General features: G+C 56.8%; 2 protein-coding genes across 4 annotated transcripts; both read left to right on the forward strand.

Annotated features, from left to right (window-relative positions):
• The first annotated feature begins 323 nt into the window (after positions 1 to 323).
• Positions 324 to 896, forward strand: LSM10 (LSM10, U7 small nuclear RNA associated). The gene has a single exon (XM_075438131.1). The coding sequence runs from the start codon at positions 324 to 326 to the stop codon at positions 693 to 695; it is 372 nt and encodes a 123-aa protein (XP_075294246.1). The 3' UTR covers positions 696 to 896.
• An 827-nt stretch (positions 897 to 1,723) lies between these two features.
• Positions 1,724 to 25,577, forward strand: STK40 (serine/threonine kinase 40). 3 transcript variants are annotated; one of them, XM_075438123.1, is made up of 12 exons: positions 1,724 to 1,804; positions 8,600 to 8,712; positions 10,701 to 10,820; positions 11,810 to 11,895; positions 12,385 to 12,528; positions 13,528 to 13,755; positions 14,591 to 14,643; positions 17,611 to 17,726; positions 20,902 to 21,046; positions 21,416 to 21,535; positions 22,484 to 22,568; positions 23,312 to 25,577. In XM_075438123.1, exons 3-12 carry the CDS (start codon positions 10,709 to 10,711, stop codon positions 23,528 to 23,530), a joined length of 1,308 nt encoding a protein of 435 aa, XP_075294238.1. In that variant the 5' UTR covers positions 1,724 to 1,804; positions 8,600 to 8,712; positions 10,701 to 10,708; the 3' UTR covers positions 23,531 to 25,577. The 3 variants fall into 3 exon arrangements, with proteins under 3 accessions (XP_075294238.1, XP_075294236.1, XP_075294237.1); XM_075438121.1 differs by having other exon boundaries at positions 22,484 to 23,405; XM_075438122.1 differs by lacking the exons at positions 1,724 to 1,804; positions 8,600 to 8,712 and adding an exon at positions 8,719 to 10,047 and having other exon boundaries at positions 22,484 to 23,405.
• Positions 25,578 to 26,105: the final 528 nt, after the last annotated feature.

Raw genomic sequence — 26,105 nt, forward strand, 5'->3', positions numbered from 1 at the left:
CCGTGTGCGAGGGGGGAGGAGGCAGCGAGGACCCCCGTGTGCGGGGTGGAGGAGGCAGCAAGGACCCCCGTGTGCGGGGGAGGGAGGAAGTGAGGACCCCCGTGTGTGAGGGGCGGGCAGCGAGGGCCCCCGTGTACAAGAGGGGGGGCAGCGAGGACCCCCATATCCAGGGGGGGAGGCAGCGAGGACCCCCGTGTGTGAGGGGGGCATCTGGAGAGCGCATGTGACTCGGGCGAGGGGCGGCGGGCGGGTGTGCCGGGGGTGGCAGGCGGGGCAGGCGTGGGCGCCCGGCACACCGTGTCTGTTCCCGCCGCAGCGGCGCGATGGAGGTGAGCCACTCGGTGAAGGAGCGCACCATCGCCGAGAACAGCCTGGTCATCCTGCTGCAGGGCCTGCACGGCCACGTCGCCACCGTCGACCTGCGCGACGAGAGCTCGGCCACGGGGCGCGTCGCCAACGTGGACGCCTTCATGAACGTGCGGCTGGCCGAGGTGACCTTCACGGACCGGCGGGGCACCGTGTCCCACCTGGACGAGCTCTTTGTGACCGGCAGGAACGTCCGCTACGTCCACATCCCCGACGAGGTGGACATCAGGGCCACCATCGAGCGGCAGCTGCAGGCCATCCACAGGGTCCGCTACTTCGGGGGCCGCGACAAGGGCAGGAAGGAGTTCCCTCGCGCCAAGCACAAGTGAGCGCCGGCGCTGCCCGCAGCGGGGCCACGACCCCCCTGCCCCTCGGACCGGACTGCGCGGGGCCCTGCCGCTCCCCTGGCCGCTGCCCGCGGGGGAGCGGGGTTCGTGTTTTCGGGAAGGGTCTGTGCCCACTCGGCTCGTCCCCTGCTCCGTCGGCGGCTGCTGTCCCTCTGATGGCCAAACAAAGCCCTGCTGGTCTAAGCCACAGCCTGGCGTGGTTCCTTGGTCACGGCCGTCCCGCTGCCCGCAGCCTCGCCTCCCCCCGCGCCGGCCAGGCCCTGCTGCCACCATCGCGGGGCCGGAGCCGCTGCTCCCAGGCTGGGGCTGTCGGTGCTCTCGGCTCCCTGCGCAGCGGCGGCCAAGGGGCCACGGGCGAGGCCTGCGCTACGCGGAGCACGAAGGCCCAGGCCCGGGAGCGCTGCTGCCGCCGGCCCCTCCGCAGCCCCTGCGCAGGGGCAGCCCGCCGCTGCCTTCGGCCGCTTCCCGGGGTCCCGCCTGGCCTCCCCCGGGACGGAGCTCGGTGCCTCTGCCCGGGGCGAGGGGGTTGCGGGGCTCTGGGCCCGGGCGGGGGCGGTGTCGGGAGCGCACACGGGGCGGGGGGGTGCGGGGGCCGGGCCCTGAGCCGCGGCGCACAGCTCGGTGCTCCGGGCCGGCCCCGCTGTGGGCCTGGTGCCCCGGCTGGTGGTGGCGGGGCGGGGCTCGCAGGGAAAGCATCCGCTTCTCCACCAATCACGGCGCTTTCTGATGACCCGCGTGCCCACCAGCGGCCTTAGAGCCAATGGGCGGAGAGCGCCATCCCGCCCCAGCCAATCAGCCTTCGCTTCTTGCCTCCCTCACATGTGCGCGCCTCAACCAATCAGTCTGCCGCAAATATCCCCTCCCACCACCCGGGCTCTCCCCCAATCACAGCCGGCGCTGGCTCAGCCGGCCAATCGGCGCCGCCCCTTCCCCGCGGCCCCGCCGCCATCTCTGCGGCGGCCGGCAGGAGGCGGGATGGCGGCGGGGGGCGGTGGCGCGTGCGTCACTTCCGCTGTCAGCTGGCCGCCGCGGAGCGGAGCGGAGGCCGCGGGCGGGCGCGGGGCTGCGGGAGGCGCCGGCCCGGGCCATGGGTGAGCGCGGGCGGCAGCGGGGCCGGGCCCGCGGGGTGGGGGGGCGGGCGGCGCCATCGTCCGTGTGGGGCCGCGGGGCCGGGCGCTGCGCGGAGCCGCTTCCTCCTGCCGAGCTCCGCGGCGGGCCCCGGGCCGGCAGCCGGTGGGGCCCTCCGGGGCGGCTCCTGGCTGGAGCCCGCCCGCTGCCGGCAGCTCGGGAGGGGCCAGGCCTCCCTGCCCCGGAGCGCGGTGGCCTGGGGCCGCCGGGAGGCCCCCGGGGGTCGTGGCGGGGCTCGGGGCACGGGGTGGCCCCGGGGCAGGCGGCGATTTGCCGGGAGGGGGGGGCACCCGCCCGGTGCCGATTTCGCTTTCGGTCCGGGCAGGGATTTCTTAGCTCCGCAGCGCGGGGCCTCTGCCCCGAGGTGTCCCGCCGCGGGGTGCCCCGCCGTCGGTCCCGCTCCTGGCACCGCTGGCCGCGGCCCGGGAGCGCGACGGGCCCCGCGCTGCTGCGGGAGGGGGCCCGGGGCACGGCGGCCGCGGCTCCTCGCCCTCACACCGGGCCTCGGGGCTCGTCCCCGGCGGGCTGCGCTGGTGCCGGCCGATCGGTTCTGGGCTGAGCTGGGGCCTGGATGTGTCGGCTCGGCGTGCGCGGCTGCGTCTGGGCACGCTGGGCGCTGCGGGCTCCGCTCGGGCTGTGACCCCACGTGCGGGGCAAGGAGCCGCGGGCAGCGCCCAGTGCGGTGGGCGAGGGGCTGGGTGCTGGGGCTGGGTTCGCAGGCCCCCGCAGCCCGGGAGGGCCCAGCTCGAGGGACGGGGCAGAGCAGGGCAGCAGTCGGGTGTGGGATGTGTTTCCCCGGCGCTGGAGCGCTCATGCTCTGTCCTGTCGCTGTGTTTGCACCGCGTCCGCACTGGTGGGTCGTCCCATCATCGCGTTACTCGGAAGCAGCCTCGTGTGCAGCTGCTGTTTGTCCTCGGGACGCTACAGAATCATCTTTTGGGATCACAGAATCCCAGCATGGCAGGGTTGGCAGGGACCTCTGTGGGTCCCCCAGCCCAACCCCCTGCCCAAGCAGGGTCACCCAGAGCAGGCTGCACAGCACCGCGGCCAGGGGGCGCTTGAACGCGGAGGGGAGCCTTGCAGACCCTTCGCTGCCCTTCGGCGAAGGACAGCCCTCTTGATTTTGCCTGCCCTGGCCGCTGTGCTCAGCCCAAACCGGGGAGGTGTGATCTGTCTGCAGGGAGTCCCGGGGTTCTGCAGCGTGCGTCTCGCCCGGGCCGGGGAGCTCTGCAGCTGGGAGCTCTTGCTGGGCCGGGGGAGGCTCCGGGCCCGTTGTCGTTTTCTACGTGGAACAGTCTTTGTTGTCAGTTGGGTGCGCGTCTGTGAACTTACGGTGCCTGTCAGTGCGCTTTCATGCTACAAATAATAGTAATGTTAGCATGGCAGTACATGTAAAGAACTTAAGTATCTTTTCTTTCTGTCTAGTTAGGGCTAGATGAGTAGATTGTCATTAAAAACGGCAACCACACCTCACTGCAAAGAAAGTGTCAGCACGTGTGTGAGTCATGCGGTAATCTTTGTGCGCATGAGGGAAGTCCTGTTGCAGTGGGTTCATGGAATATTGTGTACATAGTAACATAAGCTATAAACAGAAAGTAAGATCTCGTCATACGATGCGCATCTCGCCTGATGGCGATTTCACAGGCAGTGGCTGCCTGAGCGGGGGGCAGCCCCAGGTCGGGAGCGCGGCGGTCCCCGGCGCTGTCGGAGCGCTGCGTCGGATCTCCGGGCTCTTCTGCGCCGTGCCCCTGCCGTGAGGAGGCTGGCCTGGAGCAGGGATTTTCCTGATGGATGTGGCTCGTGCTTCAGCATGAATGAGTTAAGCTGAAGTTGGCGTCTGTGTAACCAGACAGGGAACTCCCTGAGATGAGTCCTTGGCTATCTCGTGTGTTGATGCATCAGAAGGGTTTGAAGAAAGCCCAGCTTGCTGGTTGCTTGCGCTGTAATTACGTTGCTGGAATCCTGTGCTTCAGAGTTTCCCTGATTGCCTGGAGGGGCTGGGAAGGAATTTGCTTTCCCTGATCTATGACTTGACCTGTGGAAGCCTTTTTTGTCCCTGAGAGGTTAGAGATCAGCCACATCAAGACGTGGGCAAGGTGTACCGGGGTCCCTTTTAGCACTGCGGCCTCGCAGGTGCTGGCTGTGCCTGGCTCGCATGCCCGGGGTTAAACTAACCGGCAGGCTGCGCTGAGGAAGGAGATTTTCTAGCGGGTCGGTTCAGCAGGGGCTGCTGGAGGAGTTTGTGTCTCCTGGCCTGCGAAGCACGGCTTGCTCCGTGAGTTCATACCTCACCGGGTGTGGTCCAACGGCACCGGGGTGCCCCAGCTCCTTGTGCCACCCAGCACCTCAGAGTTCTTCCTTCCCCTTTGATCAGAGAAACTCTGCAGCTGGTTTTGAGCGGACTCCTCACTGAGGGAAGAAGCTTGAATGAGTCTCCGCACGTTTCCAAGAAACCTCTGAGTCAGGGCTCCTCGGTTTCTGGAGAAGGCTTCCCTTCCCAGAAGGGCTCGCGCAGCCGGACATGGGCTGCGCTGGTGGCTCTGAGTCATCTGACGGGTTTGTGTTTTTATTATTGCTACTTCTCTTACGGAACAGTTAAATGTTCAAAGCCTTTGGTACAGTTAACGTTCCTGAGTAGTGCTCTGGGGGGGAGGGGAGCCCACCCTGCCCACCCCGCGCCCGCCTGCAGCAGCTCCCCCTTCCCGCACGCCTGCTTGGCCTCGGATGGTTCCCTCTGACGCCGGTGACTCCTCCGCAGGCCGGGCTGGTCCCAGCTCCGCCTGTTCTCGGGGAGGGTTTTCCAATGGGAATCGAGCCTCTGTCCCTGGGAGCGCTGGTGACTCGGGTCTGAGCTGTCCCTGGCTGGGTTTGCCCGGGGAAGGCGTGTGGCAACGCTCTGGGCTTGCCGCTTCTCGCGGCGATACGACCTGCTGGCTCCCGTGCTGGGAAGCCGGACACTGCTTGATGTCGTACGCGTCGAACGGCAGCGTTTGCATGGGGGTTTAGGTCATGTCCGACGTAGCTTCTCGTGAGCCGGGATTCGCCGTGAGCCAGGCTTGAACTTGGGTTAGTCATCACTGAGAAATGCTGCCCAGAGCGTTATTTAGGTGGTGAAAGGTGCAGCCCGATGCTGTGGGTTTGAATCGATGTGTTTTAGCTTTGTTTTTGTGACAGCGGAGGCCTGCGCTGGCTGAGAGCAGAGTGGTCGGGGCGAGCGGGACAAAAGCCTGCGGGCCAGGTCTCCAGCGTCGTCCCAGATGCTGCAGCGTCTGGGGGGGAGTGCAGCTGCAGCGGGTGGCAGGCCTTCTCCCGTCGGGGCTGGGAGATGGATAATTCACGAGCAGGGCGCAGAGCTCACTGCCCTGGGCGGCTGAGCACCACTGGGCCGGCTGCGGAGCCGCTTCTCGGCCACGGCGGTTTTGAGCGCGGTGACGAAGCCGTGGGGAGTGGTGATTCACACGCCGCGGTCGGCAGCCCGGCAGCTGCACTCGGTTCCACCTTCCCGGGGCGGGAGGGTTTCGGGTGCCGGGAGCAGCCGCAGTGCAGGACCTTTAGCTACCTGGGAGCTGGTCCTGCAGCACCCGGGCTTGCAGAGCCCAGCTTTCCTCCACGGTGTGAGCTCCTTGCTGCAGGACCTTGGCCTCGATGGCCCTGGACTTCCAGCAGCCATGGGTGGGCTCCCTCATCTGCTGCTGGGTGCCAGCTCGTCCCACCGCCCGCCTCGCTGCAGAGACCGGCTCGCTTGTGGCAGCGGGGCCGGACGCCGTCGGGTTGCCAGTCATCGCGCCAGACAGCGCGGATACCAGCTAGCTCGTTTTGTCCCCTCGCAGAGGTTCCATCAGCTGCTCCAGTGTCTGAACTAGTGTCTGTGCTGCTGAGTAATCCTGTTAACGCCCCAAAGGTACTTTTTCTTTCTGCTCCAGCTATTAGCTGTGGCTGCTGGACTGCAGGACCTGCTTGTCCTTTAATCTGAGATGAAAAGGGCAGTTTCCTCCTCTCTTGTTTTTCTTTGTTGTTATGCTGGGCACCGGAACATCGTGCGCTAATTTGGGAATTAGACAATTTCCTTAAGCTACGTAATTAAAAGACATTACGTCTAGGTCTCCAAATTATTTGATTAATAATTCTATTAAAGTCATAGCTAGCGCAGTAAGAAGCTTTAGACACTTCTTCAGTAAGATGTCTGATAGATTGCATGCACCACATCAAGTAATGACTTTTTTGCTAGCCTTGTAGCTTGGCTGTCTGTGAGGGCCCGTTTGTGTTGCAGATGGTGGGGCAGGGAGCGGGGGTGGCTTGGTTCAGTTTGTGCCGTTTGGTTTTCGGGAGAGGGGGCGGTGAACCCACCACAGCGGTATGGAACAGTCCTGTCCCTGGGAGGGAGGGTTCTGAAGGATAATTAGCTCTGTTCTGGTTCTTTGCAGAAATGTTGGAAGCTCTCTTGAGACTGATCCTGCTCACGTTAAAATGATGTCTTTTTTTTTTTTCAGCCTTAAGAATTGGAAAGTCCCGGCTGCCTGTGGGGCTGCCTGGAGACGGAGGCATTGCTGCAGGGGCCGGGGGGACGCTGCTCGCTCTGCCGAGGCTCGCCGCCTCGCGTGGAGATGTTCCCAATTCCCAGTTTTGGGCTGCTTTAAGTCTGAGCTGTGCTGCGGTGCAGCCAGTCCGTGTGTGGGGCTCCAGTTACTGACTGTTTGCCCTCTGCTCGTTGTGTCTGAGGAGGAAATCCTTGTGCGATGCAGTAATCCCCTCGTGTGCTCGGAGCCAGCCCGGCCGGGGAAGGCTCGGCTGCTCCGGTGGCAATGGCCGCCGCGCGGAAGCAGCTCGTTTGCCGTTTGCGTGCGTCGGCGGGGCTGCGGGGGCTCCTGCGGGCAGCGACACATGGCTCGTGGGACAGGACGGGGTCCCGCTCCGGGTCTGGGTGCTGAGGGCTGCTGCAGTCTCGTGTTTCTGCTTAGAGCTGCAGAGTAACCTTACGCCGTCCAGTTTATTATGGCATTTGTCTAAAACGTATTTAAAGTGTGTTCTTCCAGCCTGTAGTCCAGCTGTTGGTGTCTGAGCGGGACCGGCTCCGTGTCGCGAGTGCCTCTAGCCGCGAAGCCCCTGGAAATCAGAGCTTTGTATCGGCCCCGCTCCAGCCAAGGCGAAATGGGTTTGCAGGCAGAAAGCGCCCACTGGCTCGGCGGGGAGGAGCGGCCTCCTGCATCGCTGTTCTTGTTTTAAGGTTTTCCTTAAACCCTGTCTCAGAATACGGTTTTCGGCCCCGTGCCTAGCGGGTGGCCGCTGGTTCTGCGGGAGGCTGGCACGAGGAAGTCCGTGCCCTTTTGACCAATTTCCTTGCTCCAGCCGGGCTTACGCAACATTCAGAAAAGGGAACAGTCTCCTGCTTTTTCACAGCAGCTGCCCCTGGTTTTCTTCCTTTTGCCTTGGGACCTTTCTCCCATCAGACCAACCTTCATTCCAGCCTTAGAGGAATCGAGGTGCTCATGTGCAGACCCTCTGGGTGCTGCTGGGGGGCCCTGGGGGGGTCTCGGTGGGCTCCGCCACCCTCGCGGTGCGACCCAGGCAGCAGGAACCCGGTAGGGAGCAGGGAGACAGGGCAGCCAGTGCCACGAGTGCCACGGGGTTGTCCTTACTAGTTGAGTACCCGTTTACGATGGTGTTTTTCTCACTTGCTCCTACAAGTATTCTGTGCTGGCGCTGTGAGGTTTCAGTCGGTGGATGTCCTTTGAGCAGCGGCAGGGCTGGGGCACCTCCGCTCGCTCTCAGCGCCGAGACGACTCATACCAAAAGTGCTGGGTACCCGGTGAGCGGGCGGCCTGTGCGCCGTCGGCACGCAGCCGCCTGGCCGGGGCGTCCCGCTGCTGTGAGCAGGCGCTGAGCTTTGGTTGTCAAAGTATTAACAGCTGCGGTACTTCAGTTCAGAGAGATCCTCGGCAGTCCTCGCAGATGCCCCGGGACCAGGTGATAGCACTGCGTTAGGGCTTGGGTGCTGCTGGGAGTTTGGCTCCTGCATCCCGAGTGTTCCGTTTGCATTTTTAAGTTGATCTGGCTGGTAAAGTAAACCAGCTTGGATTAACAAGTGTGTAACAAAAGCAATATCTGAGGGTTAAACTTCAAGCATTTGGTAGAGGTGGTATAGATTAAATTCTGAAGTGTCTGATTTAAATCCTGAATTTCCCCTTTTAAATGGGACTAGGTGAACTATTAAGCAGTACTGAATTTAGGTTGAATTATTTAAGAGGCTGAATATAAATTGAAAGATAAATTAACCTCCAGTCGGGATTTGATAAGAATAAAGCTCAATGTGTTGTTCTTTGCCTTTTGCAGAAATTGTTCTGTTCAAGTCCAAACTTTAAGCATTAACTCTTAACTGTGATTAGAAATGGCTTCCAGTGGTGAAGATTCTGTTGCGGCGCTGTTGCTAGCTTGAGGGTGTTTAAATACTGTTAAAAACAGGTGAGCTGGTATCACGTGGTGGAGGTAACGTGGAGACCGTGTTTGTTGTGCTCTGGAGGTGTCTGGCGTCACAGCGTGCCTTTGGAGATCAGTGACGCTTGTCTTGCTGTGCCGGGCCGTGCGCCTGTGACGCTTTGGGGACTGAACTTCAAGAGCCCTTTTATTCTCTCACGTGGTATCGGGAGCTTCAGGCCTTCCAGAAGCCAAAGTAAACACAGATGTTTCAAGCTGCAGCAGCTCTGGTGCATACTGCGTTATCCAGAACCACAGCACCAAGTGTATCTCATTTCGCATTACAGAGTCCTCGACCTTTCGACCATCCAGCCTTCTCCGAGGTGATGACTCCTGTCTGCTGAGACGTTGGAAAACCTAGTTTGGAAGAAGAGTAAAGATACAGTTGATGCTGAACTACGTGAGTCCTCCGATTATTTTGTTTACAATAACGCCATTTGCACCAGCCGTTCCTGTCCGGCTCGGATTGCGCAACGGTCATTATCTCAGAGTTTCTGTGCGGTGGGGTTTCTCCAGTGGAAATGTTACTCATACGTTTCCCGCAGGGAGGATGATGTTGCAAGGAGTGGAGAATTTTATAAGGCGCAATCAAATATTAGGTCAGGGATGCGGAATGAGCAGCACAGGGAGCACACGGGGCTCAGGACTTTGTTCTGCTCGATGGGCTGGGCCTGGTGACACGTCTCTGTCGGAGATCGGAACGGCTGGTGGGAGTCAGCAGTGCAGGGATGCAGAGTCTGCTGCGAGACTCCTCGCCTTACCTGGCTTGCAGTCTCTGATCCTGGTGACAGGTACTGCTGGATGCAATAGCGCGATGAGATCACTCTTGTGTCCACAGGAGGGTGGGACTGCCAGAGGGAGGTAAACTTCATTCACAGTACAGTGATTTATCGGTCTCCTACGTGGTGAAACACTGGGACTTTTTTAAAACAAATAAGTACAACCCCAAAATATTTTCCCAGTCTGCTGTAGTAACCTCGTAGGGAAGACTACTGGGGCTTGGCTTTGACTTGCTCAGAGTAAGAAGATGGATCTGTGCTTTGTTCCCCCACCTGCCCCACAAAGAATAAAAATCTCTGAAATGTTAGAGCATGAGTGTCTTTGAAACTATTTTCCAAGAGATAAAGGTGAAGTGGAGGTGTCTTGGGAGCAAAACTTCAGTTTGGTGGAGCAGATTTATGCTTGCGGTGAGCATGCAGCGCGTGAAGGCTCGCCTGGCAGCAAACAGGAGAGGTTCTTTTCCTGCTAAGCTGAGCCAAGACTTTGCTTTGGGAAGAAGAGCTTTAGTCACAAAGGCTTGAATTTGTTTGGCCCTATGGGTGTTCATTCTGCAGTACCGCCGCGAATTCTCTTTAGATTTCTGAGCGGCAGAAAATGCACGTTGGAAATCAGATTTTCAGCAATGTGTGAGTGAGCAGGAGTTAGTCAAGCTTTTAGTTGTTTGTGCTGAATTTTAGTGACGTGCGGACCTTGAACAAATACTTGGATGCAAAGCGCGAGATTCACATTGACAGATTAAGTTGCTCTCTGCATGGAGTGGTAGCGTGAGAGAGCACGTGTACTGGCACCGCCGTGTCTCCTCTCCCTGGAGCAGCCATCGAGGGCAGGTGATAGTGTGTTAATTCTAAACAAAGCGTCGATTCCGGCATGTGGAGACTGAAGTGACAGAGTTTCGTGTGTTGGACTCAAGATTTCAGCTGACTTGGATGTAGATGGATGGAGAGGTAATAAAAAGGTTAGAGCCTAAAGAGGTACAAATAAGGGGGGAGGCTTATTTTGAGACTGAAAATACATATTTTTTTAAAAATCATTGTTAAATTAACTGAATCTCACAATAACTAGCATGTTTCAGTCTTCTATGCCCTTGCTGGAAAAGGTGAAAGATACTGTTCATTTTTATGGTCAGTGAGTTTTGTGCGTTCTTGGCTGGGGAACAGGCTCGAGCCTTCCGAGTGACTCGGTGAGCTGGTGGCCAGTCCTCCGTGAAGGCACCCACAGAAGTCCGCAGGCTGAATCAGAAGCAGACGTCTATACAGAAGGATAGCTCAGGCATTTGCTTTCAGAGATTTTTGGAATATGTTAATTTGCAAACTTGTCTTTGCTGTAAAACAAGCTTTAATTATTTTGACTTGTTCCCACCATGTCTCTCAAACAACTGTTCTAGGAAATGTTGCTTTGGATAATGAGGCTGATTTATGCCTTCAGAAATGCATTAAGCCTCCAGCCCACAACAGGTCTATCAGTAATGAGACATAGCTTTTTTGTAGAAGCACAAGTAGGCAGAGACACGAGTGCGTCAGTAGGTGAAAGCCTTCCAGTGTGAAAGAAGGGCTAGCATAAGGAATTAACTCAGTTGCTCATCAAACGTGATCTTCTTTCTTTTTCAAGAGCCGAGGATGAAGCGGCGAGCATCAGACAGAGGAGCTGGGGAGACATCCACTAAGGCAAAAGCTCTTTGTACAGGGATTTCTGGAAATAATGCCAAGAGAGCGGGCCCTTTTATACTGGGTAAGCAGAGAGGGTTTTGTTCTTCAGTTTTCGAGGTAGCTACTGATTGCAAAACTGAAAATAAAAGGCACTATAAAATGAGGCAAAGCAGATGTGTAATTTAGCGTCTTACCGCAGAGTGCAGTTCACTTGATGCAGCAGAGCAGCACCCGTGGAGCTTCTGCTGCTGGACAAGCCAAGGAGATTCGTAATCCTAATATAGCAAGGCAGCCATAGCCTTTAAGATAAATATAAGCCCTTGCTTTTAACTTTTTTTTTTAACTACATTCTTAAACTTTGTTAAAGAGTAAATTCATTCGAGGTTTTTTTTTTTGTTAGAGCTCCGGGGAGGTGTTCGACCCTGCTTGCCTGGAATATGCTGTCGCGTCAGCCTGTAGGCAACTGAATGGCGCAGTAGTGGTCCTTGCAAGGGACGTGTGCCAAGGCAGGGCCACCCTGCTAGCTCCTTAGAGCTGCTGGAGTCGGTGTTAGCTCAGAACTAGTGATGTGAACTGTCAAAACCATGATAGGCTTCACAGTGGAAACCAATGTGCGATCACCTGGATGCTGATGGATTTAAACTGCTGAGTGGAGCCTGTGTGTTAACCTGAAATTTGGACTGGTCTGTGTACCTGAGCAGGCCCTGCAGGGGTGGCAGCCGGATTCAGGGCTGTAGTAATAGCAGTTGCCGTGGGTGTTGCTGGTAAACGTAAAAGCCGTATGGTTCAGGCATGCAGAAATTTGAATTTCTGAAAACAGCTGTGCCATGTGTGGGCTTTTGTTAAATGTTTCTCCAGTGAACAAGTGAAAGATTGTCCAAAAAGGTTTCAGGGTTCAATAACGTTTTTTTTTCTTTAGACTGTAATTTGTGGAAATGCACTTAGTCTCCTGAAAAAAAGGAACTGCGTTTAAACTAATGTAACCTGCGTGACACTTGCATACTGATGTAACCCCAAATTAGTCATTGCTGCTTAAAGGAAAACAAGTCTGTTTTTGCTTTGTGCTGTTAGGTCCGCGTTTAGGTAACTCCCCTGTGCCAAGTATTGTTCAGTGTTTAGCAAGAAAGGATGGGACAGATGACTTTTATCAGCTAAAGGTAAGCAAACCGCAGGGCTTCCAGACCTTGGGGGCTCTGCAGCTCTCGCGACGCAGCGCTTGCGGCAGTGTGTGGCGTAGGCTGAGCCGGTGCGCCGTCGGAAATGGCTGCTGGAACTTCCCCTCGGCGGGGCAGTTCTGCCGGGCGTAGATCTGGGGTTGAGATAGCCCCGAGACAGGCCCCTGGCTGCGGCGCTGCTCGCCTGCAGCCCTCTGAGCTGCTCTGCTGTGCCTGAAGCGGGGGCGGATCCGCTGGGAAAAATCCTGTGGTGCATTTGCAGAAAGCCACCTGAACGGCTTTTCTGTGTTCATCAGGGTTGTGCTCAGCGTCCTGCACAGCTGTTAGTTCAGAGAGGTCTGCGGCAAGGATGCAAACACCAGAGCAATTACATCAGCCGTTAGACACATGTGAATACCAAAAATGAGAGAGAGGTTTGGGGGCATTTGGGCTTTTCTGGGAGCTGTAAAGGTCTTTTCCCTTCTCCTGAAGATTCTCACCTTAGAAGAAAGGGGTGATAAAGGAATAGAAACCCAGGAGGAACGACAGGGCAAGATGTTGCTGCACACAGAGTATTCTCTCCTTTCCCTGCTCCACAACCAGGAGGGAGTGGTTCATCATCACGGGCTCTTTCAGGTACCGCTGGTCGCCATCCAGGTTGGGGGAATGCCAGTGACTGCTGTTGGCTTGAGCTGCTCTTGTTTAATGTACAGTTCGTGCTGACCCCGTTCCTCTGTGCAGAGAATTACCAGCACACTGCTGAGATTAGCTGCTGCTGCTGCTTCAGACAAGCAAGTTTGTGGCAGGGGCGTTGGAGGGTTAAGTGGGGTGTAACAGCCTTTGGGACATGGGAGAACACTCAAAGATGGGGCAGGTGCTCAGTAGCGTCCCCGTCAAGTAGGAAAATAGCTGCTTCCCTGGCAAATTAGTTTGTGCCCATAGAGCACCCTGTAGAACTGAATTTATGCTTTCCAGTCTCTGCACTGTTTTATGGTGACTTGTAAGAGGGGACAAATTGCCAAGAAACTCTTTCAGCAAGTTAAACTGGTCAATGTGCTGATCAGTGTCTCGTGCGAGGGAACTGCGCAGCTGTTAACACCTCGAGCTGTTGATGGATGTGATGGGCTGACAGGAGCTGCTGGTCTGCGTGTGGGGACTGCCTTGCTTGCTGGTTAGATTTTGTCAAGAGACTTTTTTTACTTCAAGCCATCTGTACTAGATCTTAAGTAAGCCAAATGTCCAACTCAGCTGTGTCCTGTTTAGTGTTATGGAAGAACTGCTAATTGTGTCCTAAGATTTCTGTTCTCCTCACTGGTAATGTGGTGGATCCCTAGCATTCAGAGTCTGTACCGCTGCAGAGTTCCTCTAGGTTTCACTTGAAGGTGTGTGTGTGTGTAAGCAGTATCCGTGCTGACATATGCGTGTAGTCAAACAGCAGGCACTTCCTCTGGCTGCTTTGAGTAGAGAGCGTGTATCTTTTTGCAATCCCAACTCGGGGCAAAGATCAAGCACTGTGATTGCAGTTGCTTGTTTAGAGATAACCGTGAAGTTGTTCATTCTCTAGTGATCTGTGTGTAACTGCGTATGCCCAGGTAGCTTCCCTGAACTATTGCTCATCTGTTTGCCTCCCTGTAGGACCGAGCTTGTGAAATTATAGAAGATCTGGAAGCCAATAGAATGGTCAGAAAAATGAAGAAGCGCATTTGTCTTGTGTTAGACTGTCTCTGTGCTCATGACTTCAGTGACAAAACAGCAGATCTGATCAATCTGCAGCATTATGTCATTAAAGAGAAGAGACTCAGTGAGCGGGAGACAGTAGTGATATTTTATGATGTGGTACGAGTGGTAGAAGCATTACATAAGGTAAGATCTTTGTTACCCCTTTCACTGCTGGATGACCATTTTCCCATGTTGCTATAAGAGATGTCTTAAACCTTGCTGGTGCAGGCAGTGGCGAGGTTGCAGAGCGGGGATGTTTCAGCTGTTTCCCTGCAGCAGTGTTCTGTGTAAGACCTCATGTCCCAAGCTATAAAGGAGCAGTCCCTTCCCCTCCGCTCCTCTCAAGTTTCTCGATGATAGCGTAGCCTGTGTTGACGGTGGAGAGGGGCCAGCAGGACTAGGTGCAGATCAGGTGGACTGCAGTGTTCCTAACCTCAGACTGGGGTGGTTGCAGCGGAGAGCAGAGGCTAACCAAATGCAGGAAACACTTCAAGCTATTTCCTTTTGAAGCAAAATAAATCACAGTGTAAGAGCGGATTTCTGAGATCAAGCTAGAAGCTGGAGAACAATGAGCTAGAAATTATCAGAACAAAAATAGATTGTGCCGATCTTTGACCTTTTACCCTGTGACAAGGGACACTCATCCTTCCTTGGCAGAGCCCTGAAGCAGATGTCTTTGGAGGAAATGGTCATCATATTGGTCTTACTGAGCTGGACACCGAAGTTTCAGGGCTCTTGGTTTCAGTCAAGTCTGTCTGTGTGTTCAGAGTAGCAAATCCGCTTGCTCTGTGCTTCTGACCAGAGTCGAAGTGCACAAAGTGCCCAGGATGCTGCCTGACTTGAAACCTTGATCGAGGTTATTTCTGAGAGTGAAGAGGACAGGATTTCAAAAGATACTTGGTGCTTTTGTCCAAGTATCGAATTTATACTTCTGTAACAATATGCTTTTGCTAATGTTATACTATTACATATTTTGCAGAAAAATATTGTGCACAGAGACTTGAAACTAGGAAACATGGTGCTAAACAAGAGGTAAGTCTGCTGGAGAGCTGCTGTGCTGGCAGCTGGCTTGTGTTTCCTCCTGAAGCAGGTTTCTGTTGGGAACGCAACCGAAGGCAGCACGTGGTGAGAGTGCTCTCGTGTGAGAAGGGCGAGGGAGGCTGTGCAAAAATACAAATCCAGCTCAGAGTTCTGGGAGTTAATCTCCAAAAATTAATTCAGCCCAGACTAGATAGCTCACTCTTCCACCAAGCTTAGCGACCCCCTATCAGTGTTTCTTTTTGGATTCTAACTTCCAAAAGCTAAATTTTGTAGCAATTCAGAAACCTGCAAGAGAAATGCCTATTTTATATATTAAAAAAAAAGGCGGTAGGTGGTTCTGTTCAGATAATTCACTTTCCATCGTGCTGAAGGCATTCCCAGCCCTGCAGTCCGTTCTATAATCACAGCAGTGTTAAATCTTTGACTGTTGCACCGCTGTGTTTTTTGCTAGTGGTAAAATATTTACTTATCTAAACAAAAGTTCCTCTGTCTGGTCTGTATTTGTGCTTGGAATAGCTTCCTTGTTCCCGTTAGCTGGCTTGATGCAGGCCTGGGTTTGTGATGCACTGATGGCCAACGTGACGCGGGAGGGACCAGCCCTCGTGGGCAGAGGGGACAGCGTCGAGCAGAGGGGACGGCATCGGGGGGGGCCCGAGCCCAGCGAGTGAGAGGCAGCTGGTGGCAGCGTGCGCTTGGCGCGGTGGCTCCTTGGAGTTTCTGCGGTTGTCTTGGGTTACGCAGTTACGTGGTTGGCAGGCTCACTCCAGTTCAGATACTCTGCTGTGTCCTGCAAGATCACATTACTGGCTAAATATTCTGCACGAACTTTAAGAATGAGTGGAATTCGTTGTCTTTTCACACTGTCTGGTTTTCTGTGGAATGAGTGAAAAAAGTGGAAGGCTTTAGGTCTGCAGGCTGCGAGAGTCTGTACAAAGCACGCAGGTTCACTGTGGTCACAGCTTGCTTTTGTCTCCTCCCTAATAGTGTTTGAAAGCAAACAGATTTTACCTACTGAGGTTGAGCTGCTTGGCTCCCACAGAGGCACAGAGCAGCCTGTGGTTTTCAGGGCCACCTGTAAATTGTTTTAAGTTGTTTCTGTAGAGCTGCTTTAAGATAAATCTTGTATCTTCTGCTTGCTTCTTTGATTCTCCCCCTTGCTAGGAAGAGGCAGACAAAGGTTGCTGCTTGAAAGGATCATCCAGAGCTTCCCTTCTCTTCTGGGCAGAGTGTGCGGTGGAGCATCCCACTGACAGAGCTGCACAAGGGGCCCGCCCTGGCAGGGAAGGGGAGGTATCTGAAGCTGTGTGAACACACTTGCCAAAGTCATCTTTTGTATTACATGCTATGTTTTGGCTTTTTACTAGCAAGACCATCAGCTTTGAGGAAAAACTGTAGCCTCTACAGCAGTGAGTCATATGAAAGGGTGGGTGAGGCATAAGAATAGATCACCATGGAGAGGACCAGTCAGCTGGGCTGAGCAGAAATGTTTGTTCTGTTCCAGCCGTGCTCACAAAAGAGCCAGGTCTGTTCTGTTGGTGGGAGAGCGCAGGTAGCTACGTCTCACTGCAGCGTCCAAACCAGGCGTGTTACACCCTGGGCTAGTGAAGACCCCTCAGACGTGGTCCCCTGCGAGACGCGGATGTTAAAGCCTCACAAGGTTTCCACTCAGCCAGTGCAGTAGTGGGATGATTACAGATTAGATCAAATTTCAGTGACTAAGTTAAACCAAGCAAGCCTGAACATTTTAGTGTCCTTTGGAACACTTAGTCTTTTAAGTCTTGAACAAATCCTGCAAGTTGTTATTCAGCCAGGGACGTCTCTTGACAGTTGAAGCTAACACTTCTTAAACACGAGTCTGTCTTGCTTAATAATCAACTCTCCATTGCCAACCCACACTTGGTTTTATTTCACTTGTCTGTTAGATTTGCTGGAAATATTTCTTGGTTGTTTTGACTGACTTAATTCATGCTCTCAGGCTTTAGTTCTGTCATACTTTTCAAGGATATAGAAATCTTCTAGATGGTGTTTCTCTGCTCAGTCCTTTAAGTTGTACTGTAAAATCCAAAGTACCTGCGTGACATGAAAGATTTAATGTGGTAGTAATTTTGTAATTAAAAGTTCATTAATTGGAGCTGGTAATACCATAGGGAAGTAGGGGTATCTTAACAGAGAAGTTGTGTGTACATGCAGCTCTCGCCTTTTCTGAAGTGCTCAAATACAGGGGACTTTTTGGGTGTTGATTAGACCTTCTCTGTCCTGTGTACTTGCATGTGAAGAACAGTCCCACAGATCGGGTGGAACTGCCCCAGAGCTCCTGCTGTTGGGTGATGCAGAAGTGGTTGTGCTGAATCTGATCAAAGGTCCTGTAGCTCATCTGGTGACGCGTAGGCAAACGGTGCGCGGAGGGCAGGCGCGGGACTGTCCTTCTGCGGGGTATTTTGCCTCAGCTTCCAGAAAACGTGGTGTGGAGAAGGTGCCTTTAGGGATGGTAGCTGGGAAGCTTAGGGGAGAATCGGCTGTTAAACTTCTACTTTCTCAACGCTCGCAGCCTCTAATGGCCAGCAAGCGCGAAGGCGCAGATCCCGGTGCTGCCACTGCCCGCAGTGTGCTGCGCCGCGGGCCGGGGGGCTCCCGGGGCGGCTGCGTGGCTGCGAGGTGGGCAGGCTGTGTCAGCACTCTGTGCTTACAGCTGCACTTCATGTGCCACTGAAGCTGAATGTAGACATTGTCTGTAACTGTAAAACAGATTCTTACTCTCCCTGTAAGACTCTCGCGAGCCATGCTGACATGTGTGGAACCCCTCCCCGTCGGGATGGAGTGGGTCTTGCAGCTCCCAGCACTTCAAGCTTCCCAGAAAGCCCCACAGACACACCCCTCTGTTCTGGCTTTAACTTCCTCTGTGCTGTTGGGCTCGTGCAGGGTGCCCTGTGCTCACTGATGTCTTCTGGTTCTCCCCAGGACTCATCGAATAACCATAACAAACTTCTGTCTCGGAAAGCACCTCGTGAGCGAAGATGACCTGCTGAAGGACCAGCGAGGGAGCCCTGCCTACATCAGCCCGGATGTGCTCAGTGGTAGGCAATCCCCTCCAGCCCTCAGCACAGCTCGTTTCATTGATTTGTGGCTCTTGGCAGAAAATGAAAACCGCCTAGTTCTGTTCCCATATGTAACTTCTGTGCCTGCTGTGAGAGCCTCTTCGTTAGGGTCCAGTTATGAGACTTGGTCTGTTTTTCCATCTGGGAAATATGGAGGGAAGGAGCAAGTGTAACTTCTTTCTTAAGGCTAGTCTGAACTTCAAAGCTAATTAAAAGCTCCCTGCCTGTTCCTAAGTCAGTCCAGCTGCAGACAAGATGTTCTCTTCGCCACATCTGAGTCTTGTTCCTGAGGCTTCACTTAAGCTGCAGGTGAAAACCTAGGCCCAAGAGGGCAATCGGTCCAAATTCCACCGTAAGGTCAGTCTGTTCCCAGCTGTACACGAAGAGGAGCGGTTGCTGCCGCTGCTGCTTCCTTCCAGAAGGGAACTCTTGACCCTCTGAGCGGCTTCTGGGCTGACTGAGAGGAGTTACTTAAAAATACAGGAATGATCACACCAGGCCAGACAAGCAGTCTGCCCGGACGGCATCTTGTCTCCAGCAGTCTGGCCTATGCCTGGTCTCCAGCAGAGGCCTTAAGGAGAAGTCTGGGGCAGAACAGCTTTCTCTAATATCCTTCTGCCTGTTAACTGCTCCCAGAGACTGGGACTTGCAGGAAGCAGGTGTGGTTTCTGTCGGTGTAGCTGCTTCAGGACATTTCTCTGCCGTGCGCTCTGAGGTCCGCTGCTGTGCTAGCTGTTGTGCTGGCAATAGCTGAGCTGTGGTGGTCTGGTTGGTCAGTGTAGCCACCAAGGCGTCGCTTTGGTGGGTTTTTTTCTTCTCATCCAGGTGAGCTGGACTAATGTCTAAGGATGCATTTACAGCTGGGACTGTGCTTCTGAAGCATCTCTCTGTGTAGGCTCCGGTTACCGCGCGTTAGCTCATGTTGCGGAGTACTCCTTGGGAGCGCGGGTACAATTCCCTTTGGATGGAGCTGACCTGCAGGATGCAGTCCGAGATCTCCCCTCGTGCATCCCACCTGCTGAGGGTTATGCACCCGCAGGGCCGAGCTAGCGCTGGGACGAAGGTGCCTGCGGCGTGTGGGCAGCAGGTCACGGGCACCAGCTGTTCTCTGGGCCAGCCGGCGGTACGCTGGGCGGCAGCGCTCGCGGTGTGCCTACAGCCGGTGTGAAGGCCCGCATCCTTGCCAGCCTGTCCCATTTCCTTGTGTGAGGAGAACATCAAGAATGCTGCAAACACCTCTGAAGATTTGGTATTGTGGTATCCCAAGTTATTGTATTTCAGAAGTGCCCTCGGAGGGAGCTAATCTTGACACTTCCAGACCCCGTGGACTCCCCTCAGTACGTTTGTTGTCAGGTTTACGGGCAGCAGCGGTAAACATAGCTGAGCATTTCCGACATGATCTGCCAGGCAGGTTTGAGGCTGCTTCCCTCCTGGGCAGGACTAAGCCAGGAAGGGAGCAGAGGCAGGCGGGGAGGTGGAACATGTGTTTTTTGCAGGCCTTTCCTGTTCTGCAGGATATCCTGAGGCCCCTGTAAGCAGATGGACGATGTGAGCCAACTGCTCGGCGGGAGCTGGGAGCAGTTGCAGCTCGAGTGGCTGATGTCTGGTAAAGGCTGCATGGAGCTGCTCCCTCCTGCTCATCCAGGGAACTGTTCTGGCCCAGACTTCAGCCCTGTCGCCCTCCCCGCCAGCACAGCTCGGCTGCAAGCACCTGTGTTTCTGCTAACGGCTCAGGGTCAGTGGATCGACTGGCCTGTCCATAGGCCACACCGCGCCGGGCGCTGAACAGGCTGCCTTTGCTGGCTGCTCGAGACCCTGCAAGGAGCAGCCTTGGTGACGGGACTGCGTCCTGGGTAGCACCACCCGAACCGACCTTCGGTGCAATCACAGCGCGGTCCGGCTCTGCCGCCTCTGCCCGTCCCCGCGGGGTGGCTGCGCCGCCTGATCCTGCGCTCTTCAAAACGCTGCTCCAGAATGGCTCCGTTGGCTGTTCCCCTCCAGGCATCGAGGGAGAAGTTACTTGAGGACATGCCAGGCTTCACCACCACCTTCAGACTCTGAGCATCCCTCTGTCTGTATTGCTGGTGCTTCTGTGCAAGAGGAAGCTAAAACGCCTGAGAAATTAATCATTGTTTGAAGTCTCCAGAAGAAGCTGTCTTCTGCTAAGAGACGGCTTGCACTTCATGGCTGCTGAAATGTCACCGCAGGAAAAGCTGGAGGAGGAGGGAGAGGTGCCTTTTTTTGAGCGTATAAAGCGAAGAATAATTAGTACAAATAACAAATGCTGCAGCAGTGACTCACTGCGTGAGTCAGAGGAAGTCATTCCCTTGGTCCTGTGCTGTGGTGCAGCACTGGAGTTTCGTTTTCTGACCCGCATGCATGCTGCTGTTCGCCAGTTTGTTGTGCGACTGCAGGGGCTGTAAAGCAGTGTTTCCATCGAGCAGCTCCCAGGGCGTCCTGGGCTGCAGCAGCTTTTGGGAATGCCTCTGGCACCTTCCCACGGCTTCCCAGCAGGCTCCCGTGGCCGTCACTGGATCCGTCGCGGAGGCAGAGCCCCATCGCAGTGGGCTCAGTCGGAGCCGGGTGGGGAGAGCCTGAGTCTGCGCTCCCAGGTGAATCTCCGGAGCCGCTGGGGTGGTGAGGCTGGCGTGGCCGCGCTGCACCTGAGGGACACTTCCTCTGCTCAGGGTTTCTTTCCTGCCTCCCCGGGCCTTGTGCTCACTGGCCCTGAAGTTCTCTTCTGCTCTGACCCGGGCTTGCAGCAGGGCCCATCTCTGGAGCCTGCGAGGCTCGGGGGCTTGCAGCGGCTGCGGGGAAAGCGGAGGGGAGCGAGGTGCGAGCTCCGGTGCAGTGTGCAGTTGTTCCGATGACTCCATGCTCTTGGATCACATCAGGGCCATTCAGCAGGGACAGCCCTGCTCCGTAGGGAAAGGGAAGACGCCTGTGTGGAGATGGGATTTGCTTATTTGCAAAGGATGCAGCTTTGAAAGAGGTTCTTGGTGCCTTGCAGTAGGGAGTCTGGAGTGTTTTGACTAATGCCTAGACAAAAAGGAGCATATGTGGAGGTTGCTCCAGTGCCTTTACTGCTGGTGGTGGGTGGCAGAGGCGAGCAGTGTCATGAAGCCTGTTGCGTTTGTCTCCTTGCTCCCTGCAGGACGGCCATACCGTGGAAAACCCAGTGACATGTGGGCGTTGGGTGTGGTGCTCTTCACCATGCTCTATGGCCAGTTCCCCTTCTACGACAGCATACCTCAGGAGCTTTTCCGCAAAATCAAGGCTGCCGAGTACACCATCCCTGAGTGAGTACAGCCTGTCCCGGGGAGGCCCTGCTCTTAGTGCCTGTGCGGGCGGTGCTCCGGGCCGTGCTGGGACAGCAGGAGCTGGAGGGGCTTCACTCGAAGCCCCTGAGGGTCGCAGCAGTAATGAGAACAAAGACCACATGCAGTAGACACCAAGGAAGCAGTAGCAGAGCTGGGACATCTTGTGCAAAGGTGAGAAAGGCCCCGTGCTGCAGGGACAGGGATTCAACCTCCTGGTTCATTCTGGGGTCCCTCGGTCAGAGCAGTGGTGGCTCCTCCGGGTCCTGACCAGTGCTCCCAGCACGTCCGTCCTGCTGCTGCCTCTGCCCACCTCGGGCGCTGGGACTCACCGTGTGTTCTCTCTCCCAGGGATGGAAGGGTCTCGGAAAACACTGTGTGCTTGATCCGAAAACTGCTGGTCTTGGATCCACAGCAGCGTCTGACAGCTTCGGAAGTGCTGGATTCTCTCAGCTCCATCATAGCATCGTGGTATGTGCAGGAGGAGGGAGACGGGAAGATGGCGGTGTTGTTGCAGCTGCAGCCAGCAGACGTGCTGCCAGACAGGACACCAGAGGGGGATCTGTGGGAACTGCAGCAAAGCCTTTAAATCCTGCGTCTCCGCCGTTGGCGTCCGCTGACGGACACAGGGAGTGGCGGGCACGAGCGCTTGTCCTTGTGACCCTGGCTGGAGTTGTAGAGCACGAACGCTGCTGAACAGTGTGGGGTACAGGAGGGCCTGTGCTGCTGTGCCCCCACTGCTGGCTGCTGAAGGAGGTCGGATGGTCAGGAAGATCTTCTGTGTGCAAACAGACGCAGCAAAATGCAGGCGCTTCCTGCAAGCTTCTGATTAGCGCTGCCTTATCCGTTAAGTAAAAGCAGGCGTGAGATCTCTCGAGGGGAAGAGCAGGGGTGCCGTTACAGGTGGGAACACTACACATGCAGGGTGGGGATGTCTCTTGAGGGTAAATCTGACTCCGGGACTGGTGTGAACCAACTGCAGTGAGATCCAGTAGCACGCTCCAGAAGCGGCTGCTGGCAGTGGCCACTCGGTGCAGCCCTCTCGTCAGCCCCGTGACCTGCTGTCCGTGCTGCACAGCACGCCCAGGCAAAGGGCTTGTGCTGCCTGTTGAGTCAGCAGTGAGGTCTGTGATTTTTGGAGCTGTGGCTGTTTTCTCTCCTACCTATGCAAGAGTTGGAGTTCCACATCCCGTTAAAAAAAAAGAAAAAGAAAATACAAAAATAAGGCAGCCTTGGGATTAAACAGGATTTCGTACCAGGGAAGGTGGATGTGGGGTGGTGTCCTGTCGCAGCAGGAGCCGGTGCGGTGTCCGGGCCGTGTTCCAGTGCCTGGCCACGGCCGGACGGGTGGGATTGCCCTGGCCAGGGCGCTGGGTGGGGGGGCTGGGCCGAGTCCCTCATGCTGCGCTCTCCCCCCAGGCAGTCGATGTCCTCGCTGAGTGGCCCTTTGCAAGTGGTGCCAGACATCGACGACCAAGTGGCTAACCCGGAGAACCCCCAGGAGGTAGGGTCTCCGCTTTGCTTTTCTGTGCCCAGTCTGCAGCGGCAGGAGATGGCAGCGCCCCGTGGCACCCGAGCCGGGGGGGGGTCGGTGAGGACCCAGGTGTGGCCGCGTCTCTGCGAGGCCGCCGGGTCCATCACCGTCTTGTGCAGCGGAAGGAAAGGCTCGTGCTGCTGGGACCGGAGTTGCGTCCGGCTGGCCGTGCTGCTGGGAGTGAGCTCGGCGGCCGCGGCGCTGGCCGAGGGGCAGCTTGCTCCGCTCCGAGCCGCGCTCCCTCCCTGGCACGCAGCTGAGAGCTCGCGTCCGCTGGGAGAGGTAGCGGTGACAGCTCAGGCTCCCCGGTGAGTTCTGCGGCGGGAGCAAACATCCTGCTTGCTTGCCAGCGTATTTTGTGTTGGAAGTGATGGGCGGTGACCTCGCTGCCTGGGGACGGCTGTGTAGGAGCTTCCGCTGCGATGCCGCGGTTGGAGCTGCCGTCAGAAATCCCCCCGCTGGGCCGGGGGATGTGAGCGGGGGTCGGGCAGCTGCAGCCCCTGAACACCTGGCAGGGTTGGGACGAGCTGCATCAGGACAGACCCCTGAGGTTCCAGACCTGGTGGCACTAACGACGCGTGGGGAGCCCTGCCTGTGTGTCTGGTGGCAGGCCCCGTTCTTGCACTAGGACTCTAGTTATCCCGTGGTAGCTCAGGACCAGCGCAGAGGGGTCGCGGGGCCGTTGCCGTGTCTCTGATGGGGTTCTCTGGCAGGTGAAGGTGACGGAGGAGTGCTCGCAGTACGAGTTCGAGAACTACATGAGGCAGCAGCTGCTCTTGGCTGAGGAGAAGAACACCTTGCATGAGGCCAAGAGCTTCCTCCAGAAGCGGCAGTTTGGGAACATCCCGCCGGTGCGACGCCTGGGCCACGACGCCCAGCCCATGAACCCCTTGGACGCAGCTATCCTGGCCCAGAGGTACCTTCGGAAGTAGCTTCCCACGCATCCGAGAGCACAAGCACCACCCTGCAGTCTGCCTTTCACGTCGCCTACTACAGCTCGACAGCAATACCGGTGTCCCGTGATGGAGAGTCATGTAGCAATTCTTCTGAGCTCTGTTCAGGGGCACGCACTCACGCTCGCGCTGGAGGGAGAAGACTTTTGAAAAAGCTAGTTTTGGAAGCAGCAACCTCTTGGCATCTTCTGGAATCTGTTTTTTTTAAATCGAAGCCTAGATGACTAATCTGCTTTTAATCATGACTGTAATCTACCTCTCTTGTCTTTTTAACCATGCTGTTCTCTGGATCGAGCGAAGCCGGTGGGAAAGGAGAAGACTCGCGGGGTGAAGCTGGTTTGCCGGCACCGGAGTGGCGGCCGTGCAGGGCGGAGAGTCGGCTGAGTGCGTTTGCTCCATATGGTCTGAATAAGCTTAGATTTGTCGGGGTTTTCTCAAGAGGAAGAGTTTCTTGAAGCCTCGCACTTCCCTTCATCTGCATCAAATCTCTTTCTGTCCCTGTCATGCCGCCTGGTTTGGTGGTGATGCCCGGCCCTCGGCGGCCCCGTGTGGGCTGCAGCGCGCCAAGGCCTGGGAGAGCGGCACAGAGCCGCCCGGCGCGACCGGGGCTGCCGCGGACAGGGCTGTGGTGGCAGGCGACCGCTGCAGAGATCGGGTCTTGTCCGCAGTTCAGAGGTTTTGCAGGACTTGGCCTGGCCTGGCCTCTGACCTCTTTCCCACCTTTCACTGATTCTTTTAGTTTCGTAAGGATATATGATTTAATCTTATTTTTTCAGTAGCTTATCTAAGGTGCAGTTAAAATTGCATTAATTCTGATTTAGCATTTTCACACTTCAGTTGTGGTACAGATATAATATATGAGTTATAATGTGAAAAAGCTTCCCAAAATAATCTGCCTAGAATTAGGGAGGGGCTGGCTGCAGTCTCTACTGTATTTGTTCCCTGGCTTACCTTGCCGTCGCAGCCTCGCCACGCGCACCCGGCGCCGTCGCTGCTGTCCCGCGTGGTGCCGCGCTGGGAGAAGGACGTCCTGGTTTGTCGCCTGATGCCACTGGAAGAGCGTTTGCCTGTGCTGAGAACGGGAACGATTGTTTCTGAGCCTCGTTTCGTGGACTGGATGCCTCTCTTGCCAGATGCACTGTTCTCACGCAGAGCTCCCCGGCTCTCCCTCTCCGGCTGGCTGCTTCCCCGGCTCCGGGCATCGCCCGCTCCTCCCAGCCCCGGGCTGGGCACGGCGCAGCCTCTGAGCGGGGACGGGGAAGCTGCCGTGGCCGCGGCCGGGGGGGCTGGCTCTGCTTTTTGGGGCCAGCTCTGCCAGGCGGGTGAGTGTGGGCAGGCAGCGAGTAGCAGATCCCTGTAGCGTGTTGTTGCCTTCTCTTGCCGCGGCTGGGGGAGCGGACTGGGCCCAGCCTGGGCCCCCCTCCAGGTGTCCGTGTGGGGACGCAGGGACGGCCTGGAGCTCCCGGGCGGCCTCGGGCATTACGTCCTGCCTGCGCGTGGCCGCGGGCGGGCAGGCACTCGTGAACACTAACGCAGACTCGAACGGTCGCGCCACCCCCAGCCAGCTGAGCCAGTAGCCTCACGTCTTAGCCTTATTTATTTTAGAGATGGTCGGCCCCTCGCCCCCCCGTGCCCCCAGCCGCGGAGCGGGAACCCCCCAGCCCCTGCGCACCCCTGGGGCCCGGACCCCCAGCTGGGGCCCTGCTCTTCCATCTGGTTTTCTCCTGTCTGGCTCCCACCTCTTTAATTTTTTGTTTTCACCCCCAAAGTGAAAGCAATATTCTGGGGGCTCTGCGGCGCGGTCTCGCACCCAGCATTCCTGCGTGCCGGCCAGCGCCAGTAAATCCCACTTGTGTTAAGTAAACTGGAAGGGAGGTGGTGCGGGGGGGGTGCGGGCGGAGGGGCCGCGCTGCGGGAAGGAGCCTGTTGTAAGAGGAAAAACAGAAAAAAGAAAAAGAAAAAAAAAAAGAAAAAATTTGTATAAAGACATTATTTTTGTACTACATCGAAACTACTCCTGCATGTCGGCAATAAAACTTGGTACCGAGAGCCCGGCGCGCTGCGGGACCGGGGGGGGACGGCGAGGGGGCCGGGGGGCTGCAGGGCTCGGGGGGGGGCCGGGGAGGGGACCGGGGGGGGCTGCGGGGCTCGGGGGGGCCGGGAAGGGGATCGGGGGGCTGCGGGGCTCGAGGGGCCGGGGAGGAGACCGGGGGGGCTGCGTGGCTCGAGGGGGGTCGGGGAGGGGGCTGGGGGTCGCGGCCGCCCCAGCCCGGAGCGGGTCCCCGGACGCTGGGCCGTGGGGTCCGGCCGGGGCCGACCCGCGGGGTGGGGGTCGGACGGGGGGGGTGCAGCAGGGCCGGACCCCTCCCCACGGCCCGGGCTGCGCCGTCCTGCACGGCCGGGACCGGGCCGGACCCCGCGCGTCCCCTCCGCTCCCTCCCGGGCCGGGGCTGCCCTGCGGGGCTTGGCCGAGTCCCGGGAGCGCGGCCGGGGGGTGGCGGGGCCCGGTCCTGCCGGTGGGGAGGGGGCCTGGAGCCCCCCGCCCGCCGCCCGC

Source organism: Opisthocomus hoazin, chromosome 17 (assembly GCF_030867145.1).
Source record: "Opisthocomus hoazin isolate bOpiHoa1 chromosome 17, bOpiHoa1.hap1, whole genome shotgun sequence".
Taxonomy (NCBI): Eukaryota; Metazoa; Chordata; class Aves; order Opisthocomiformes; family Opisthocomidae; genus Opisthocomus; species Opisthocomus hoazin.